Here is a 21993-nt window from a genome sequence, read left to right as displayed (position 1 = left end):
CCAACACCCGTGCTACAAGCCCAACGGAAATGCTGTGCTCCCGGAATAGCTGTACCGTATAGCATCCGGTTTCATAACGGGAGGGACTCAGGATAGATTCCTACCACGAGAAGAATTTTCTATAGCGAATCTGTTAGCCTCTAAGTAGTCGAAAATTCTGTGCCGTTAACAAAAAAAGACAACAGGCAGATCTTGGCGGATCTTGGCCTAGGATCTTGGCCTAGGACCCCGAGCGCAGGCGTCAGGATAATCAGGCATGCAGCATAGTTCTTAGTATTCATCAAAAAACCCATAAAACAAGCATCGCAACCGCATTATGGATAAGGCTTCTGTAAACAATGGGACCCCTGCCCCTCCCTCCCTCCCGCCTCTTATGTATCCTGGAAAAGGTTATGTTCTCAGACCATTTCTAGTGTCGCGAAATAGAGCAGCTCTGGACCCAAAACGCCGAACGCATGCATCAGGCGAAGGAAGACCGAGCATTTGCCGCCAGACAAGCCGAGCGCAAACTACAAGCCGCTGAGACGACGAGAAACACATGATACCCTCCCCCATCAGCAGTTGTAGTGGTTTAAAACAGCTTCACCGGACATCCACTTTCGCAGGGCGGGATGGCGGCCATTTTTTTCCTTTCCAATTCGCTGCACATGTTATTGTTCCCCGCCGATGCTATCCCCCGGGCCTTTGAGGTCGCCCAGTTGCCGGTTTCATGGCGTAAAGGTCCCGATTTCGAAGCCCGCTATCCCCTAACCACATTTTTGTCTTGAGGGGCGAACTCCCCACAACCGCTCGTGGGCTCCTTTCCTCCTCGCCACTTTCCCTCACACTTCGCGGTTTTTATTGGGATGAATTCTAAGCTGATGAATGGATTCTAAGCTTATGATATGAATTTTAACCTGTGCATCCACTACAGATGGCGAATATTCAAGCTTAGGCCTTAATAACGTTTTATAAAGAAGTTTCAACTGCATCGGTGCAGGAGAGAAGTTATGTCGTAAATAGCCAAGCGTACGGTTAGCATTAACTTTAGTATGGCCAACGTGAGTGTGCCAGAAAAGTTCGTCAGAAATTGTAACAGCAAGATATTTGTAAGATATTTTGCTGAGGGAAACATTATTCAGTAGGTAGTCAGAAGAAATATCGCAGGTTCAACGTGAAACTCTCATAATCTTGCATTTAGAAGTGTTCAGGTTCAGAAGCCAAGTATTACGCCAAGAGGAAACGTTATCAAGATCAAACTCCAGAGTGAGTCGGTCAGCAGGGTTTTTAATTTCACGGTAGATCACACAGTCATCAGCAAGCAACTTTATTTTAGAGGGAATGTTATTAGGGAACCATTAATGCAGATTAGGAACGGTGACGGGCCAAGAACGCATCCCGGCGGGACGCCAGAAGTTACGGGTGAGGCCTCAGTTGCCGTGCGCCTCGTAGGGCGCACATGGTATTGTCCCATTAAAACCCATGTTGTCCTTTTTAACGACGAAGACGTCTTCAGCGTTCCAGTAACCCTTTTCGCGCTGTTATGTCGATGGCAAGGTGAACAAATTATTAATGTTCGGATGCTTCAACACGCGCCGTTAAAAAATACAGTGGCCTTCCACTCTGTGAAACAGCATGACCAACGGAGCTGTGGTGCGTATTGTTAGAGTCGTCTTAGCGGCTCATTGCCACATAATCTGTTTCCGGGTAGTTCCTGTAAAACAACAGTTACGCCGTTTTCTGTTACCTTATTCCCTTCGTAGATGACCATGTATTTAAAACAGAGAGTAGTACTGCATCGTCTACAACTTCACTGGGAACTCGGTAACACGAAAGTTACAGCCGTTTTCTGCAATCATACCACCTCCGTAAATGGTCATGCTCCGTGCGCAACAGACTATGTGAGGAAGCCAGCTTACAATGACCAAGCTTACACCGACTTTTTTAAAGTTGGCGTCACAGTTAAGCACGCTTGCATTGCTGGAAGATCAAATCAAATCGAAGCAAATCAAATCAAATCAATTTTATCTTCAACATTACAATGTTGAAGGTCACCCTGGCATAAAAGCGTCTAGAGGAAGCTTGACGGGGCCCAATATAAACTTAGGTGACACACAAGGATACAGTGGTAATTGAAAATAAAAAATATATACAATCACGTGATATAAGAAGTCTATTTTTGCAAGAACATCTGTATAACAGCAGCATTGGATTCGCAAAAAAAGGGGGAACAGAAAATGGCACACAAAACTTTTCCCGCTCCTTACACTTCTTACTAAAAGCATTTAACACAGCAGACCGATAAAATATTAAAATAAAACTGCGTATACAACATTTACATATTGACGTAAGCATCACGAAGGGCATGTCGCGTAAACCTCCGCCCTGAAAATTCGACGCTGTTTCTGTTTACTATCGACGGAATGTTATGTGCCAGTGTACTAACCATATATCAGGTGTGTGAGTTAAGTAATTCTGCATCCGGATTGTTAGGCAAGATAATCGTTTCAAGAAGTGCTGATAGCGAGCAACAGAAAAGTGGAAATGGAAGAGCAGGCGGTAATCATATAGAATGTCGATTCTTATTAATCTATAGCCTTTGCAAAAAGCGCTCTATTGGGATGAAGGTAGTGTACGTTGTTAATGCAGCGAACGGCCTTCTTCTCTAAGAACAATAGGGTGGTAATATTCTTTTTTGTTGTAGTGCCCCAAACCAACGTACCATTGTTTAAACGTGATCTAAAAATATAGTCGTGAATTTGAAGTTTGATACTAAGTGGGAAGAAGTCCCAACACCGATACAGTGCACCCACAGCAGAAGATAATTGTTTGGTCAACAGTTGAATGTGTGCATCCAAGCTCATGTGATGTGAAAGCCCCACCCGCAAAACTTTGTGTTGCTCTACTAGATCGATCTTAGAATTACCTAGATAAAGCTCTTCCGTAAAAGATACGCGTTTAGTTTTTGGTGTGAACAAGATAGCTTTTGACTTTTTTGCGTTTATTTTTAGACATTTTGCTTCAGCCGGCTCGCGCAGTTTATCTAGAGCAGCATTTGCAGCAGAGAATAAGTCAGTAACGTTTTTTGAGGACAGAAACAGGCTCGTGTCGTAAGCATATAAGACAAGCTTCGCAGGGTTATCGATACAGATGAGGTCATTCACGTGTACATTAAGCAAAAAGGGGCCTAAAACACTTCCCTGTGGTACATGACACCGTATTTGTTGAAATGACGACTGATAGCCATTTATCGCCACACATTGTTGACGTCCGTTGATATAATATTGCACAAGTTAATGCGGCACCGCACGAATTACGTACTGATTTAATATATGACGTAATATATTTTTTATTTGGCGCTATTTCTTATTCCTGAATATATTTTTTTATTTATTCAACAAATATTCCAGAGTTAATCTACTGGCTTCAATGTTTTTATTACTTATTCCTTTTGTACAAATAGGGCGTACTCGGTCGAACAGCCTTTCCGGAAGCCATGCTGGCATTCAGACAAAATTTGCTGTTTTAGAAAGAAAGCATTCATGCGGGACAAAATAACTTTTCTAAACCCTTTGAAAAGATTGGAAGGACCGCTATAGGCCTGTTTTTGGCGGCAACATTCCTGTCTCCTCCTTAGAATATTACTGACACTTTCGCTCTTTTCGTGTTAGCTGGGAAGCATCCGGTTTTCAGGGCAAGGTTATAGATATCAACTAGGTAATGGCAGATGACGTCGAGGACATGTTTGACGTGGCGTATTTGTATATTTCTGCAGAGGCAATAAAAGCCGTCTCAAAATACCGGGGCCCAGTATCTTTTTTTATGTTTTGTTAATTATTTTAATGAGAACTGCTTTTCCGGGCGGGAAAACCTGCTGCGGAAGGAACGTGACGCGAGTCCACACCCGATCGTTGTAAAGCCCAGCCGCAGAACAGCTTCGCTGCCAAAAAACCTTGTGTAACCCTGTAGCAGCGCGAAAGTAGTTGCAATTACACCCGTACTCCGGACGGTGTGTGAACAGAAGCGGGCAGCGTCGAGACCTTGAAAATAACTTACGTTTTGAAAAAAAAAATTACATGAAACTATTTTAGAAGAACAATTTACATAAAAACAATCTACATGTTACGAATAATTGTATGTTCAGTTCACGCATTCAATAGCCAAAGAAGCAGCCGTCCACACTAACGGCGTCTTGAATCCTGCGTGGTAGTGATGCGTACAGTTCCTCAGCGTACCAGGAATTCTGGCGGAGGGCTTCCCATTGAGCATTCACAGCCAGCCACAAATCGTCCCCGGTCACCGCGGCGAAGTTGAGATTTCATTGCTCCCCAAACGATCTCCATGGAGTCCAAGCCGGCCCCATTTGGGGGCCTCTCAAGCAGCCGCATACCGCACCATTTTAGCAGCCGCCTTCGATGTGCAGACGGGGCTTCGGTCTTGTAAGATTTAGCACCCGTCTTTGAAAGGCCCGTCCAGGCGTGTGAGATGAGCACGTTGTAAATGGCCTGGCAGTTGGCGCCCGAGTTGAAAGGGTGTAGAAGCTTAAAGAGGGTGCCAACGATGTCTTCACACATTCACGGAAAACCGACCGCTGCTGAGGACGTGGGACACGTACCCAGCCTCCTATCTGGGAAGAAGTAAGAAAAAGTATTGGACAGCCATTGTTGTCAAAAGGCAACCTTGTAGAAAATATGTGGGAATGAACATTGAACGTTTGGCAGCTAATGCAAAAATTTGAAATGACTGCCATAAGTTATTTTTAGTCTTGAAAAGGGATGAGGGTGCATTGCGACAAGGCTAGAGACGAGAAACGAAAAAAGATCAACCATAATTTACCTGCGCCTGTTGGAATGGTTCATTTTTCCCTGCGAGTGCGCGGTGTTTCGTCTTCGTTAGGCTGAATTCGTGTTGGTAATAAAGCATGTAATAATTACGCGCAGGGCAACCCAATAACATCGCATCGGAAGCACTGGTTTACTGCACAAACTACCATATTATGCTTACGACAGTCGACAGTTACACTGTTTTCCAAGTCAATTTTTGCAAGTCGCTTAAATAAGACTATTGAAGGAGCGAACGCAAAAAAATAAAAACAAGGAAGCAAATAAATTGTTGATACAAAAGATCCTTAGGCGGACGCATTCTAAAATAAGGCAAAATGCATTTACCATGGCGCACGCCATATCACTAAACGGAAGCAATTTCAAGACTTCCTTAATACTGGCTACCGCAAAATCCAATTCGCAAGTGGGTCTAATGTGTCCCTTCCTTACATGGGATGTGGTGTTTTACTTCTGGGCGATTATTTCCCTTCTTCCTGATCTCGACACAAGGACGCTTTTCGCTTTCGCCATCCCGAAAAATCAGTTCATTAGCCCCACATCTCATAGACTGTGCAACCTCGGCCAGCGGTTATGGGATTCCACACATAAATATCACAGCTTGTATTGCGCTTGGCCCGGTGATGGCCATGCGTCTACAACTGCCACAGACACTATTCGCCGCAAGATCGACATGTAGGTGGCGACATCGTCGCGCTGGTAGTGTGGATGCCCCGCTGAGCGGCCCGGGAAAATGCACACTGTGGGCGCGCTTTGTGCCTTTCTCGCACCGGATGTGTGCACGAGAGGCGCAGACAAGAGTGGCATACTGTAGTTCGGTACCTCAACGTTAGATGTATAGCATTCAAGCTGCCATAAGTGCTCATCAGTACGCCAAAAAAAGCGGCGACCCATCGGGAATCCCCGAACTGCCGCGATAATGACAATGAGCTTGTACCCCGTGGCTTGTAGCAAGCTTGATCTTTCCACACTGTGGCTTTAAGCCTTCAATAAAAGCATACATAGAAAAAAATCAGGAAGCCCCGATCTCTAGAATTCAATTTACAACAGCAGTTTCAATCGCTTTCACTGGTAGCATGACGCACTCTTGCACTTCTGGGATTCCCTGAAATGGTAACACGACTTAACTGCCCCGACGTTTTTTCCAAGAGCTTACTGTATTTTTTGTTTGTTCGAAAGGCAACATAAAATTAAGGAATTTTAAACAGCGCAGAGATATAAAACCAACCGTTATAACGGGTGTTTTGCGCGCAGGTTTAGGTAAATAATATTTTAGCCACCCTCAAAGCTTGTTTGATAAATAACGGTGTCGGATCGCTTATTTAAGGCTTTCGTCCCAAGTGAACTTGCGAATTAAATTTCTAACGCGTGCAGTACAATCAACATCTCATGTTTAGCTAAACTTGCAATGTGACACGAAGGTTTACAGTGTGTAAAGCAAGCTTGAGGGACCTCACAGTGAGCAAAGTTTTCCGTTACGGCTGCACTGTTGACCATTTGCGTTCCTTTTCAAATCTAACAGGCGCCTAAAACAACGAGACGTGTTTGCATTCTTGCGTACTGTCGCGTACGAGCCATAAAGACGGCAAATGAATTTGCCCTGTTGCAGATGTAGTAAAATGTTGCTTTTTATTTCTCGTTACGAAACAGCGCAACGGGCACACGGTAACTACATTTCGTTGTAAAGTGAACCCCGCTTTTGTCTTGGTATATATTTCTTGAAGATTGGTTAAAAAAGGCACAGATAAAAAGTTTTTGTGCATTTCTTTCTTTTTTTGTGGGAGGGGGGGGGGGGGGTCCTGCCATTTTTCAATGGGCAGCGAGAAGAGAACGCATGTAACGCGAAAAGCCAAACGTCGGTTATCAGCATTACTCGAAAATTGGAAGTATACGCTAGGCGTCGTGTTCCGTAGCGGTGAAAAAGCAGTACTTCAACAACTAGATGCCAGTATTTTCAAAACCTTTTGGCCCTGGATTGTACAGGAATCGTGGCTCGCCTTTTTCAAAATTGTATTGAAAGCGAGCATGGTGGGAAAACTCTATAAGTCAACTCAAAACTCAAAACTCAACTCAATATATAACTCAATACTAATAAACCCAGTTTGTTAGTATGCGCTGTGTGTTGTCTCCCTTCGCTTGTCCCGTCCTTACATGCGTATTTGTTTACATCATATCGATACACCAACTAGCCCCTCAGATCGCTGTGATGAGGCCCTTCAGGGTAAAACTGCTCAGCCTCGGCCACTGTATACAGTGGCCGAGGCTGAGCAGTAAGCTATAGCTTACTCTACAAAAGACATTTTTTTCTCCCCTCTCTCCAGCTGGAACCGCAAGGCCCCGGTGCCTTTTGTCGCTTTCCTTCACGGTGAGTTAGGCGCCCTTAGTGGGCGGACTGTTGACAACAATTCAGCCTCCACAGTGCTGCACGTAGTTTGCGGTATGAACCATAAATGAGCTGGCCTGCGAGTACTCGTGTATCTCGGAAAGAGGCTGGAGTTTTTTGTCGCCCTGGCTAAAACCGGCCTCTCTATTTGCGCCTGGTCACATCTTTCCTCCAAAGGACCTAGGATGTTTAGACGTCCCTAATACTTTCTAAGTACGCACTACATCGGCAATGGTTGAGAACTGTGGGTAAAGTGATCCCTGGCCCCGTGCAGACACATTGAAAACGGCCTGCAGAAAAACTGTTGTTTAGCCCTTGAACTTCTTTATAATATATGCTTGTCCTAAATTTACATGCAGTTTCTAGCGCAGCCATTTATTCGCTGGGAAAGGCGTAGCAAAGCACTTCGGCTCTAAAATAAAATAAATATGAGGTATTTAACTCACGCACAGTGCAACGCAGTTCCCGGCTGTGAGGAGTTACGATTAATCCGAGCGCTTGGGAATCTTTAACGCATGTCGTAATCTCAACACGCGAAGAGTGTAGGGGTCTGTAGGCAGTAAGGGCTTACCTGCAGTTGTGTGGCCTCCAGACCTGGCGCTGATGGCCCCACCTGGCGGAAAATGCGGATTTGTCACTGAAGACAACTTCTCCCCAGTCGTCGGCAATCCAGGCTTCGGGGGCCCGAGCGAACGACACGCGCTGCAGCCCGTGCCTCTCGGTAATAAATGGTTTCTGTGCTGCAATGCTGCCATCCAAACCTGCCTCATTCAGGCGCCGCCTAATTGTGGCTTCGCTGATATCTAACGATAGGTTATTGATAATTTTCCTAGCTGGTTAAAAGAGATCGTCCGCCACGGCTGCAATAATGAGCGCATCTTGTTCCTCGGAAGTGCAGCGGGGTCTTCTGGGCCGTGCGGCGTTATCGATTCTGCCATTCCCTTACCGGTATTCATGTACTATTGGGTTTACCGCTGTCCAGGGTCTTCAGGTCCTACGGCATATTTGTCGTTGAGAAGCACCCTCAGTGCGGTATATTTTACTTTCGATCCTGACGCGGAGTGGCACTCTCGGCGGCATCGTCTTCATACTGTAGGCTCCCAACTCTTGGCGTCTTTTTGTACCTGGAGCTCAGTTATCGTATCACATCTGTTCGTATCAGTGGAACATTGTTGGGGCCACCGAAGAAAATTGCTATATAGTTCTATATAGCATATATTATAAATTATAGATAGTTCTAGTTCGCAGTCGCTCCGGATCACTCCCAGAAAGACAGCGGAAGCAAGCACTGCGTCTTTCTCAGCTCTCTGTACTCCTGCCCGCACGAGTGGATGGAAAGGGGACTACCGAGGGCATGTGAAACGTCCAACCTGCTCTGAGGAAACGGTTCCGTTAGACCTTCACCACCTAATATGGACATGCCCTGGAACGAAGGACATTCGACGGAAATTGATGGCAGCAGGCCTAAATTTGCGCCAAGACACGCACTACCATCGGTGGCTCCATGGTCCTGCCTACCTTTTCTTGCTGGACTATATCCAGGAGGCCAACCTAGTTTCCTGGATATTGATCGGACTCGGTAATATCTACTAAACCTTGAGGCTATTAAATAAACGAAACAACCACAACAAGCCGATTTTATCGCGGATAGTTCGTTGACCCTTAGGGCAACAAAGCACACCCAGACGATTTTAAAAAACTGGTGCGCTTCTATTCTGTGAATAAAGATGACTAGCGAAGCTGGACGCACTACAAGAAGTCGACGAACAAAACACATTCTTTTGTTATTTTTTCCTTGAGCATATGTCCTGTTATTAGCTGTATGAAACTTATAAGCACTCATTTTTTATTTTAGCGAAAAATCATGAGGCTGTCCGTATCCCTCTCATAGACAACCATGCATTGATAGCAGACGAGCATTCTGTAACACTTTCACCTTAACCGCGAACGACGTATTTATAAAAGGTAAATTTAACTCGCCGTATTGTTCGAGTACTGTTACTGCTAATTTCGTTTAAAAAATTGTTTGGGACTAGTTTTGGGAACAAAACGACCACGTCACATCACAGCCATTTTCTGTAAGCGCATTCCCTCTAAAGACGGCCATGTAATGAAAGCAGGCGGCAATTCTACGGCATTTACAAGTTCACTCTGAACTATGTACATTATAACATTAATGAAACTTGACGGAAAAATAGAGTCGTCCTAGAAGCCAACTGTCATATATTTTTGTTTTTGCATAGTTGTGACGAAACAAGACCACGACCGGGAAACAAGTTACAACCGTTGTGAGAAACCAAACTCCCTCCGTAAACTTTTCCGTCCTACGCCGACTTCTCCGCTCACGCCTTATGGAGGATATTGAGAAACATCTAGCTTCACTGTAAAACAAATGATATCCAGATGCCATTCGGAAGAAAAGAATACTGCCAGCTGTCTATACAATCATTAGTGTAAACTTATTGGGCGGAAATTTGTTCTCTAATGCAAATCTATTGGATGCGTGACGAAACTCGCGTTGCGTGAGCTCCGATAAGCGGCACCTCGAGTGTCGTCTGCGTAAGAAGCCATAGCCCCTTCCGGGGACATGGAATGGCAGTACGTGGTCATGCAAACCTGTACCCATTCGAAGGGAAAAACATCTCGCAGATGTTTCGAAGGTGGCAGAGAACGCTTACGCATTGCGTGCTCCCAACAGATTATGAGAGGAGCAAGGAGCTACACCAGCGCCGCACGTGCCCAAAGGAGCTGCGTTACGCCCCCCTTCACATTCCCAGCCAAGACATGCGAAGCTATCACCCAAAACCGGCTTCTGAACGGCGCGCTCAGGTCGCGCTGACTTGAATTATTTGGTCGTAAATCGTGTATAAAATCACATGCACAACTGCTGAACCACCACTCATAGCAGACGATATCCTCGAGATGAAACGGAATCATGCAGGCACCGAACACTGAGACACGCAACGAAGGCGGACGGTGACAAGCGACGGCGCCTCCAAAAGCTGGCCTCTGCTTGTAGAGGGCGTCGTAAGTGTTCCTCAACCCCGTTTTCACGTCGCGAACTCGTCAAGCTGCACATAAATAATGAGAAATGTTAAAAACAAGAACGCTTTGTGAAGAACCCCCCAAAAGATAAATAATATCGAAAATAACTCTCCACCCCCCAACATAACTTACCAGATCGCTATGGTAAGCTTTATCATGTTTACCTTACTTTAATATCCAAATAAAACTTATACAGGACAGTCACGACTCCGGACGTTGTAAAATAATGTTCCCGCCACCTCCCAAATATAGGCCTAATTGTAACTACTTTCGCACTCCTATCGAGTAAGGGAAGGAGATTTTAATCGCACAGTTATTCTACGACGGGGCTTTACGAAAGTCGGCTGTGGTACCACGGCAGGCGTCTTCCGGAGCAGGCTTTTCCGCCCCAGAATAACCGGTTCCCGGTGTGAAAATTCAACAAAACAACACCAGTCCTACCGCCTTTATGTTTTATAAACGACGGGCGATATTGCCCCTGCAAAATGTCCTCTACAGATGCATTTGTGATAAGAGGTGAGGCCGACTTTCAGAAGATGGGTGCAAGCTTGGTCTTTGTATCCTGGCTTTCCCACACTGCCTCTGGGGCAGTGAAGCATGGCCATCTACACAGAGAGAGAGAGAGAGAGAGAGAGAGAGAGAGAGAGAGATCACTTTATTTTCGAGCAAGTTGGCTTAGGAACGCGTGGTGGCCGCTTGGAGAAGGCAGGCTTTCGACAGAGCAACGGAGTGTACTTGCTGTGAGGAGTTACAACTAATTCGACCGCCTTGGGATCTTTAAAACGCGCCGTAATCTCGACACACGAACATTCTTGTTCTTCGCCGTATGAAAAACAACACTTCGATTTCAAAAACCCTCTACCGATATGTAGGCATTAAAGGGCATACCTTCCGTTGTATGGCCTCCAGACGCGGTGCTGCTGGTCTCACCTGCAGAAAAATGTGAACTCATCACTGAAGACAACTTCTCCCTAGTCATCGGCTCTCCAGGCTTCAGCACTCCAACAAGTTTGCTTATGAATGCGTGGTGGCCGTCGCCCGAAGGAGGGAGGCCTCGGGGGCGACTGAGTCAACCATAAGTAGCTGCCCTCTCGGTTGCGAGCTGCCCAGCGCGTCCTCCCACTGCGCGATGCTGGAGATGGGGATTGAAAAGACAGGCCAACATGGCATGAGTGAGAGTGTCAGGGGACTCACAGAGGGGACAGTTGGAGAAAAGGCACAAAGAGGGATGTATAGGGGGGAACGACTGACGAGAGATGTGTGGGCAGGGGGACAGCGGCAGCGGGAGAGACTTAGCTAATCCTGCGTGACTCCTTAGAGCAGTCGGTCGCGGGCCGACCCAGCACCGTTGTGTGGAGTGGGAGTGAGCTCAGCACATTCTCGTGCTGCATTGTGGGCCGTATCGAGGGAGTTTGATTACACAAAGCTGCTGTAATGCGTGTTATTGAGTTCACAATGAAGTCGTAAACGATACAGTACTACTGCCTCCTGTCGTTTCTTGACCATCCACAAAGGGAATATGGGAACAAAAAGCAGCTGTAACTGTTGTTTTACTGGAAGTATCCGGAAATAAATTACCTGAAAATTAGCCGTCAAGACGATGGTAGCCCTACGCACCACAGCCCCGCTGGTCATGCTTCTTCACAGAGTGGAAGGCAGCTGAGTTTTTTACCAGCGCGTATCGAAGAATGACAACATTAATAATTTGTTTACTGTACCATCGACATAACAGCGTCTGGGGGATTACTTGAAAGCTGTAACTTATCCTTAACAAATAGAAAGTGCTCGTTAAAAATAACAACATCGGTTTTAATGGGACAGTAACATGTGCGCTGTATGAGCCCCGCGCTAGTATAAGACTACGATTGTATCTGTTCTTTAAGCCTGCTTTTCCACAGAGAAAATTTCCACCGAAAGGGCATATCGCATTTTCCTTTTTTTCAGAACCGACCTGAACTGAGTGGCCGCAATATGTTTGGAAGAAACCAAAATAAAGAAAGACAATGCTTGGAAGCCGGGTTTTCTTTTCGAACAAATATTTCAGTGAATGTGCTTTATACATTGTCTAAGGCATTTTATTTTCAGCTAGCAATGAATTATATCGCGAAGAAAAGCTCTGGCAAACCGCAGTGGCCTACAGTTTTTGCCTCCCTTTACAGAGCGCAACAGGGCACGTTTCCGAGCGAGCGTACCTTTGTTCAGCTCAACAGCGGTAGATTCGGTCGCCGTTGATGCCAGCGGGCGGCAATGCAACCAGCGCCACTCAATAGAACCAGCGCTGTCTTTTGAAAACCGTCACGTCGAGTACGACATGCCAGCGGAGCCACGGCTAAACATCGGGCGGCGGGTGCAGTGCGAACACACTCTCACAACGGCGCTCTTTGGTTCCTGTCCGCACCCATACGAGCTGCCGCGATGCAGTTCGGCCACCGCACCCGTGCTCCGTTTACTTCTGCGCGGACCTGTACCTAGTTTGTCCAAGGAAAAGCGAACTTCGATCGAACAGACGCAGCGCAGTAATGCTTGATAATAGAGAGTTTTAGCTGTCCATTTTTAACGATCCGTTCCGGTACCGGCCACCCGCTCAGCGCAACTTGCGCCAATGCCGTTCGCGGCCAAGCGCGCCACGCATGCACAATGGCGCTACCGCTTGCTATCGGTGCGGAGCGGACCGTGAAAACGTTCCACTAAATCTCACTATAAATCTCGAAACCGAACCTGGATTACTACGCGGCTTTTGCACATGCCGCACGCTGCCGGTCGCTGCAGAGAATCGTCCCGCTGGTTGGCCGCCCAGCACGAGTGGCTGCCCGGTTTCAAGAGAAACTATACCATGCCGCCGAAGTCGAGAAAATTGGGATGCAGTGATTGACTATGAAAGTACCCGCATGCGCATTCAGCTATCTCCATAGCAGGCTATGGCCACAAGGTAACGCACCGATATCTGTCGCGCACCGCTCGCTTGTTCCGTTTCATTTTGTGACCGCCTGTACAAACCCATACTGTAGCAGATACCCTCAGACGTGTATAATACTTCCCTTCGAGAGGTGCATTAAGAAACGGTGACAACCCAAGCCTTCTTTTATTTGCTCTATCTACAGTGCCGCCCGACGCAGAGTGACACCTGGTTGCGTCTGAACTACTTCGCACTGCGGATTGATTTTAAATTTTCTAATCTGAAACCGTTAGGCTCCCCTGAGGTCCTAACGTAACACCACCCGACCTGGGCAGCCTAACGCAACCTAACATAATTTAACGTAATCTAACCTAAAAAATCATGCACCCCTCCGTATAACGACGACGATGATTTGAACGCGAAGCTTTCTCGTCATGGATTCTTCCGTTGGCCAATCCCACACTCAGAGTAGTGTCTAATTGGTAGTACGCACCTCTTTTCTACAATACCAACAGCAACTCCCGCTTGGGTTTGGGGTGTACGGTGCGAAGCGGTACTCGCCGTTCGTGTCGACCATATCGAAGCGGAGCAATCGGATAGACACCGGCTTCATAATGCGAGGGATCCACGTTCGATTTCGGCCACGGGAAGCGTTTTTTTTTCTTTCACTTCACCGGCGATCATTCATCCTCATCGTGAGAGAAATTTGGCTTTCCTGAAGGACGTATTGGCGTACAGAGGCACAAGGGAGGACACTCAAGCTTTGCTTTAATAAGGTTATCTAACCATAGAATGTATCATGTAAAACCATCAAAAACGAAATATAGACCATGTAACAGCATCATCATCATCACCACTGCAAACTGCAAAGCCCATCACCATCATCGCCTGCGCCATACTTTGGCCCATAGATTCTCTTAGTATACTAAAGAGGAAACGGCGCCTGGTAATCCATATCGCCGTTGGGGGGGGGGGGGGGGGTCGCTCCTTTTGGCTTGGGCTTGGCATGACCAGTGGATTCTTAAGCGGTGTTTGCGGTTTGCTTTCGTCGCTATGCATTAACATGTCCACGAGCTACGAGGAAGCCGAAATACTCCCTGTTCTGTGGTAGCCGTGTTCGGTGAAACAGCAGGCAGTGCGTGATCGTACCTGACGTTGGTAATTTCGCAGACGAAGGACGTATGACAGAGCGGGTAATATACCGCCGCAAAATTTGCAGCTGACGAAAAAAAATTCGCGCCAATTTACCCTGTGAACGTGGTTGGAAAGCAAAGCTGTAACCGGAACTCACAACGATTACCCATGCGTCGTCACTTAAATTAACTCACGTCGCTCTACAATAAAATAATGAAACCAGAGAGAAGTGAAATGCAGTTCACTACACCCTCTACAACTTCAAATAGATATTCTTGGTAAGATTAAATAAATGCATAATGCATGAACGGTGGTTGATTAGTTTTATTGGTGTAGCAGATGAGTGGAAACTCTTTTTTTATAAAATTAAAGGAAGCTCAAACCCGGTGTTAGACGATCTCGCTTCTCCGTCTCTGCCTTCACGGACGGTAGCGACAAGATCGGCGGCAGAGACAGAGGAGGAGGACGAGGAGGAGGAAATACTTCTATTCAGATTTCTCAACGGCCCGGAGTACGGCCCAGGGGAGATGTTCCTTCTTGACTGTAGCCCATATTCAGCCCGCGCCGCCTGTGCTCTGTCCACCAGCTGAAGCTGGGTAGGCAGAGAACGGCTGGACAGTAGCATCTCCCATTGCCCTTGTTAGGTAGTTGACGGAAAGAGAGTAGGGTGCTCAGGGCGAAAGTCGCACACCCCGATTATTTGACGGAGCGTTTCTACTTCTGAGCAAAATTTACATTCTGCGTCGTAGCGATTCGGGTGCATTAAGTGAAGACGCGTCGGGTGTGGGAAGCAGCCGGATTGTATGAGCCGTAGGGTAGTTGTTCGATGGAAAGGTCAGGGTAATGCGAAGGTAGGGTCTGTCTCAGAAGGCGATATTGCTGGGTTATGTCCCTGAAAGAGACAAGCGGGTGACTGTATTAGTGCAGCTCCATAGCACGTGGGGTAAAAGTGTAGGCTTGCTGGACGTATTCGTTGCCCTTCTTGAAAGCGTGAGCGGGCGTGAGCAAATGTCAACTTTAGCGACAAACGTAGGAATCAGGGTACCTTATCAGGCCACACAGTGAAACAATACTCGTACTTTATTCGTGGCAACTAGAGATCCTCTATATAGCTGAATAGAGGAACTCTAGAGGTAACCTTCCAGAAGACGGCCTCGTCTTGCAAAGAGCGACAGGCATGCAGGGCGTTCAAACTGGAACATTGGGCTGCATTTTACGGAGTTCCTAATTTTGTGAAAATGCCCGTGTAGAATGTTTCTATTAGATGACCAATAACGCGCACTGATATATCTAAGCACTGTGGGTGTACATTACACGCCCACGAAGCCAAAGACGACGCAGTTTTCTTGAAGGAAACACGTTTATTGGAGCGAACTTGTGCTCCCCTAACAACTCAGAAATACACAGGTGGCGAAGCAGCAGTCAACAAAGTGACGTGTGCCGGCGAAGGTCGGTGCGAGGGCTTCTGGAACAGTCGAATTGCATCCAGAACACTGTAGATCATAGAAGATTATTCTAGGCTGGTGACGTTAGTTCAAGGCATTCCCTCTATCAAAGTAGATAACACGTGCGGCATAAAGAATAGAACATGCGCTTCACTGGGCCCACGGATAACTGAGACAACAGCCCGGCGCAGGCGGTCGGCAAAAACAAAACATAAACAAACAACCCCAAAACATGGTTCGTGGCAACATCTAAGCACTGTGGGTGTACATTCAACGTCCAAAACACTGCTCTCCTGCGATAACTGATCATCACCTGTCTAAAGGCAGGGCCACCAAGGCCTCACGCCTAGATGTAGCCAGGTACACGTGTGAAATCGAAGCCACCCTATTTTTTCCAGTGCCTGCATACATTAAGCAAATCTGTCGGGCAAGTTGGTGCATTATGATTCAAAGAATAGAGCGCGACTTGGACAACGACGGTAAAGAAGGACGACGGGACAAGCGCATACATACATGCGTGCCGAAGCTAAAGAACAGTTTGAAATTACGTGCGCAGGTGTCAAACAGTGTAAATGTTGATGACCAGACGGTGCTTGCCTAAATAGCAACTACTTAGTGCATCTGCGGTACCATTTCCATTATACACACGCTGCCTTCATGCATTCGTTGTTCCTAAGCTGTTCCACAATGAGTTCAAAACATTTGCGCATTTTGTGTGGTTGTACAGTCTTGAATAACCCAACTGCTAAAGTCGTGACTTGTTAAATTGATTGATTGATTGATTGTATAGGGTTTAACGCGCCGAGGCAACACAGGTGATGAGGCTCGCCGTAGTGGAGGGCTCCGGATTAATTTTGACCACCTGGGGATCTTTAACGTGCGCCGAAATCTCGTACACACGGGCGTTTTTGTTTTTCGCCTCCATCAGCAGTAACTTGTTAAAGCACGACCTTTGAAAACGTTGTTGGGTTCCTGTGATTTCATTGTATGTATCTTCTCTTTGGTTTAAATAATGGCTTCAACGTCAACCCGGCAGCGCACAGCTGATCGTAACTGTGTGTTTTTATGAGAAAGCCAGAGTCATCGATTATGTTATGTTGCTGGAACCGTTTTTGTAAATTAGCATGTTAGTGGGCTGGCTTTTAAGAGAACATAATTGTGCTCTAAATATCTGTAGATAAGCCTTGAGAAACCTTCAACGATGCCATCCATTTTGATACAGGTCCCAGCTGTGTCAAGAGTGCAAGGAGCAGACCAGCAGGTAACACAAGAAGCTGCAACTGACATGCAACCAGTTTCCAAGTCAGGATCATTGGATGGATGACCAGCAGCGCAAGACAAGGCTGGCATGCCGCCAGCCTGTGAAAAACACGAAACTTCTAGCAAGGGCCACCGTTCAAAAAGCAAAAGGGCTTTGGGAGGGGTTGATTGCAGCCTACGATATGTAAATAGTAAAAAACATTCCCGTACATTCAGCTGGGCAATAAAGATAAAAACAAGTGGTGAGGACTGTGCCTTGTAGTGCATGGAAGATGTTCTTTGAATCTTGCTTGTTAGGCACTCAAGATTCAAACTAATTTTCCTGGGTGCAAGAAAATCAGTTGTTCGAAACCATTCATTGTATGCATAAATGTGACTTATAGCAGTGGCTTCACTTAGCGATGGCCTTGGCACAGCATGATAACAACCTCATTTAACTACTATGAGCATCCATTTGAAGACTTGTGGACGTGCTTATTGAACTGAAAGAATGAAGAGGAAGTATTCTGCGTGGTATTTTAGCCCACTGTGTTCCCGAAGTGGTATTCACTTGAGGGATCCTGCTGAGGAGGAGGAATGTGCATGGCGCCAATCACTGTGAGAGAGCTGGCACGTCCCTGCCCATGTAAATCTCCATTGAAGCCAGGTTCGATTTTGCACCTTTCACAAACTGTTTTTGTGGCACCGCCACCTCCTGAAGCAACATATTCATGAAGGTGTGACATGGGGGATCAGCTTTCACCACGTGAACGACAGTTAAAACTTACATTATACGTTGTGGCTGCAGTATTTTGTTTATGCACTTGTGATATCTGTGCAAATAATGCATTGAAAAATGTTAAGCTCCCCTTTCCCATCTTGCACTGGTAGTACGGCTCAAAAGGTTCTGATCAGTGGGGTAGAAGGCTGCCTCACCTACTTCTGGGTGTTATCAAGTCGCAGATTGTGTCCACCCACTGCTGTTCACTGCGGCTGTATATTGTCGTGCCGAGTGTACGCTGTTTTGAGAACCTTGTTTTGTTCGTTGATCAGATATGGTTGCCCTGCTTCTACTGTGCTGGCAGATGCTGATCGAAACACTTTTGCTCTACACCTATAAGCTTTCCCAGGGTTTCTTTCATGTAATCTTTTTGCCGTAGCCTAACGTACGCATTTGTGCGCAACACACAGTAACCATTTCGTTAGTTCCTGCATAAAGCATCCTGCGTACACCAGTATGCTGGTTGCAAAAATGGCATTGCTGGTAGGTAGCTACAAACTAAATCCTGATGCAATATGTTCACAGTGGCTCTTGGATGGGGCAAAAAATACATTGATGCGACAAGCTTATGCCTTCACTCATCATCACTGCATCTTTTGCATGTTTGCTGCTCACCAGCCTTCAAACTTTTGAAAAAACTTCCTCAAGGTAACTTGGCACTCTTGCTTTTGATGTATTAAGCAATGCTGCGCTTATTTTATTAGTGTTGCAGTGTATGACTGTGGTGAGTGCTTTTTTATAGATGAGTGAAACTGAATTATGCAATTTGCTGTTGGCACAATAAATCCGCACTTAACACTGGCCAAGTGCAGTCGCCAACGGTTTTTGTGTCTGCTCAATAGGCCTGTCTGCAGGCGCTGAGCCAGGGTTCAACTAACGCAGACAGTTGCTACAGCAACACCTGCCAGTGGATGGGAAAACACTGACCAATGTAGACTCACAGCGACATCATTGAATAGCAAGCATGCATGCCGGTGATCGCCTCTCACAGGCATATCACTTCACCAGTACATAGCTATGTACGCCATAGTTTGTGGCCCAAAAAGTACTCGTTGGCCCCAAAGCAATCATTACCACGTTCTGTTGCAATAGATGAAGCCATTCTACCGTTGCAGAGGTACATTTTCCCTCCCTGTCTAGTACGGCTTAACGAGATCACACTGCACTACATATACCGAGTATTCATTTCATTACAGTGTTTACCTTCAGCTTCAAACACCATATGTGCGTCCGCCACTGAAACCATTCGACAAGTTTGCATGGTTACGGGCGGTCACAGCGATTGTGAGTGAGCCTTGTTCACGCCGGTGAATACACGCACCTGATTAGCAACGGAAAGGGGCTGTGTTGCGCTTGCGGGAAGAGCCTAGCAGACGACGGTTGCACTGGCAGGATCGTCCTGTGCATGCGGTCTACCCTCACTTGTTTCGCCGCTTTTCCCTGCTGCGGTGGCTCAGTGGTTCAGGCGTTGCGCTGCGGAGCACGAGGTCGTGGGTTCGATTCCCGGCCGCGGCGGCCGCTTTTCTGATGGAGGCGAAAAGCGAAAACACCCGTGTGTTCGAGATTTCGGCGCACGTTAAAGATCCCCAGGTGGTCAACATAAATCCGGAGCCCTCCTTGACCAGCGCGCCTCATCGCCTGCGTTGCGTCGGCTCATTAAACCCAACAATGAATCATCAATGTTTCGCCGCTTTCTACCATGATAAGGTGCTGACCCACCCGCTGGTGGATGCTCCCGCAATATTGAAAAAAATCACCGGCTGTACACACATACTTACTGCTGATAAAAGATTTTTATTTGTCTTCGGCGCTACCGTGCTCGTATTATAATAGCAAGCATCGTCATGAACGAGACTAGGATGGAACGCACTACCCGGAGCGGAGTGCTTCCCGTATCCATTCATTGCAGCCGTGCAGTATTTGCTCATTGCAGCCGCCGCAATCTGACGCCAACAGCAATTCTGCCCCGGAATGACCTGCCGACGCTTTGGACACCGCAACCGAAACTGATGGCGCGGAAAAGTACGAAGCCTAGTACACATAAAAATCGTCAAGCCTCAAGTTAACCCAAGTTCGAAAATCACGAGTCTACGTCACACAATCAACTCCATGGGGGTCGAACGATTGCAGCGCCAGTGTCCCCCCTAGTTTCATTAGTATGAAACTCTATGGTAATGGCGGCCCATGACGACGCAGACGGCCTTGATGTGAGCCGCATAGACGCTAGCCCCAGATTCGTCTCTTGTGTATATTGTAGGAAACTCTATGCCTTGCCCAGTTCAAAGAAGCATTTAACTTCCAGGATCCGAGCCGCGGAATTTTGATCCTATTCCTCCTCTGTCTCGTCGTTAGGCAGAGGGAGGGCGGTTGCAGAGGCGGTCATCGTCCACCACGACTCCACTGCCTGCTAGGTGATACCAACGGTAATTGGATCACGTCCGCAAAGCACCAATTGTACAGCGCGTGCCAGATAAGACCGAGGTGGCGTCAGGCATCTTGCCAAGAACGCGTGCCTCGTTTATTATGTGCGCGTGGCTCGACGTCGTCTTAGACCATGCGGTGGATACTCATATTAACAGAGCACAGGCGATGATGGTGATGTTATTGATGTCCCTACAATTTATATCAAAAAATCATAATTTAAACCACAAAAACTAAAAAAGAAAAACTACACGAGCGCCGGACCCCGACTTCGGCACATGGGCTCCCGGGCAATACGTAACCGCAACACTATCACACGAGACATTACACACCGCAGTAGCTTTAGCTGAATGCAGCTGGAATACAGTGGAATGCAGTATAGGCATCGCCGACTTCGGGTAAAGACACTCTGCATGTCGGGGACAAAACAAGCACACAACCAGATATCCTCGGCTACATTGTTGGCATTCCGAAACACTACAAGAACACAGCTCCTCACTTTTGTGTTGGAGAGCTTTGGACTCACAAGCTACAACGACAACGCTCAACATGGCTTGGATTTGGTGTTGGCCACAAAGCAATTGACACTACTCTAAGGTAACGGAACATTGCACACACCCATGCGAAGGAGTTTTGGTTTGGCAACAACTCCCTCAGACATCTATTTTCGCCGGGAGGGGACGGTCATCTTCACAAACGGGACCTGTCAATGGTCTACACTACTGTGGAGAATATCCGTGAGCCGGGCACGCAGGGGTTGCATGTCTTTGTCCGGACACAGCTGGAGGCAGAACTTGTCCCCGAAGATTGACAGAAGTTCGTCGACGTCATGGATGTCCCGCTCCTCAACGATGTTCCATTCAGCGCTATGCCGTCGCTGCCTGTAGCGGCCGTTCTCTAAGCTCATCATTCCATCACTGTCCGAGCGAGCCATCTCAAGGAAACGTCGCATTCTGCTATCGGGATGCGTGGACGCGTACCAGTTGAACGGCGCACAGTCCTCCCATAAGATGTCACGAGGTTCGATCCGGTATATCTGCAGCCAATCGCCCCGACGACGCACACTCAGTTCCAGCGTACCTGATTCGCAGCCGTCGTCAGCATTTAGAGCTCGCAGTGTGAAAGGATGATCGGCACTCTCAAGCCCTGCTGTCAAGGGAAGAGGCACAAAGATATTCGGTCCCCCGAACCCGACGTCCACCAAGTACTCCTCACCGAGCAGCTCCGCAATGAGTACGAGGTGCTGCTTAAGGGTGTGCGGGGTGTCTCGAGGCATTCCCCAGCGCACACGAGCCATTCGCAGTCGTAGGCTGTAACCCATGCTCCGCAGAAGGCGAGCAAAAAGAGAGTTGAGCTCGAAGCAGTAGCCTCCGCGGCCACGCTGGACGATCTTGGAGAAGAGGGAGTTGGCGTCCAGGTCGATGGGGCGGCCAAGCAGGACGTCGATGTTCTCAAACGTAACGTTCTTTAGATGTTCATGCACGAGCACGCGTAGCGTATTCAGGTCTGGGGGACCGGGCTTCGGCACGTGGATGCGAGCTAAATACGCTGCCGTCTGTTCAGCAGTTAACGGATCCATTGGGACGGCTCGGGCAGATGATGTGAGGCGTAGACTTGGACGTACGTTTAAGTTGGTAGAAAAACGAATAAACGCACAAGGTGAGAGATCACGAAATACCGGCGAACAGGCTGCTAAAAAAGGACTGAAGGCCGACATGAGCGCGTTGTCGCTCCCGCAATTGTGAGAACGCTCGTACAGCCTTATTCACGCGTAAGGAGATAACAACAGAACAAAGCCGGCACTTCTCTCCTGCGTCCTTGACTCGCAC

General features: G+C 47.3%; 1 protein-coding gene across 1 annotated transcript; it reads right to left on the bottom strand.

Annotated features, from left to right (window-relative positions):
* Positions 1 to 20870: 20870 nt before the first annotated feature.
* Positions 20871 to 21743, bottom strand: LOC144148010 (arylamine N-acetyltransferase-like). Its single transcript, XM_077679614.1, has one exon. It carries the CDS (start codon positions 21741 to 21743, stop codon positions 20871 to 20873), a length of 873 nt encoding a protein of 290 aa, XP_077535740.1.
* Between the last annotated feature and the right edge of the window lie 250 nt (positions 21744 to 21993).

This window comes from Haemaphysalis longicornis, unplaced genomic scaffold, assembly GCF_048455015.1.
Source record: "Haemaphysalis longicornis isolate Haplotype H1 unplaced genomic scaffold, Haemaphysalis longicornis Haplotype H1 scaffold_71, whole genome shotgun sequence".
NCBI classification, from domain to species: domain Eukaryota; kingdom Metazoa; phylum Arthropoda; class Arachnida; order Ixodida; family Ixodidae; genus Haemaphysalis; species Haemaphysalis longicornis.
This window is presented reverse-complemented; position numbering and strand designations above follow the sequence as displayed.

Excerpts from the sequence above, each read along its gene's own strand:
- LOC144148010 (XM_077679614.1), bottom strand. The coding sequence starts at position 21,743 with ATGGATCCGTTAACTGCTGAACAGACGGCAGCGTATTTAGCTCGCATC.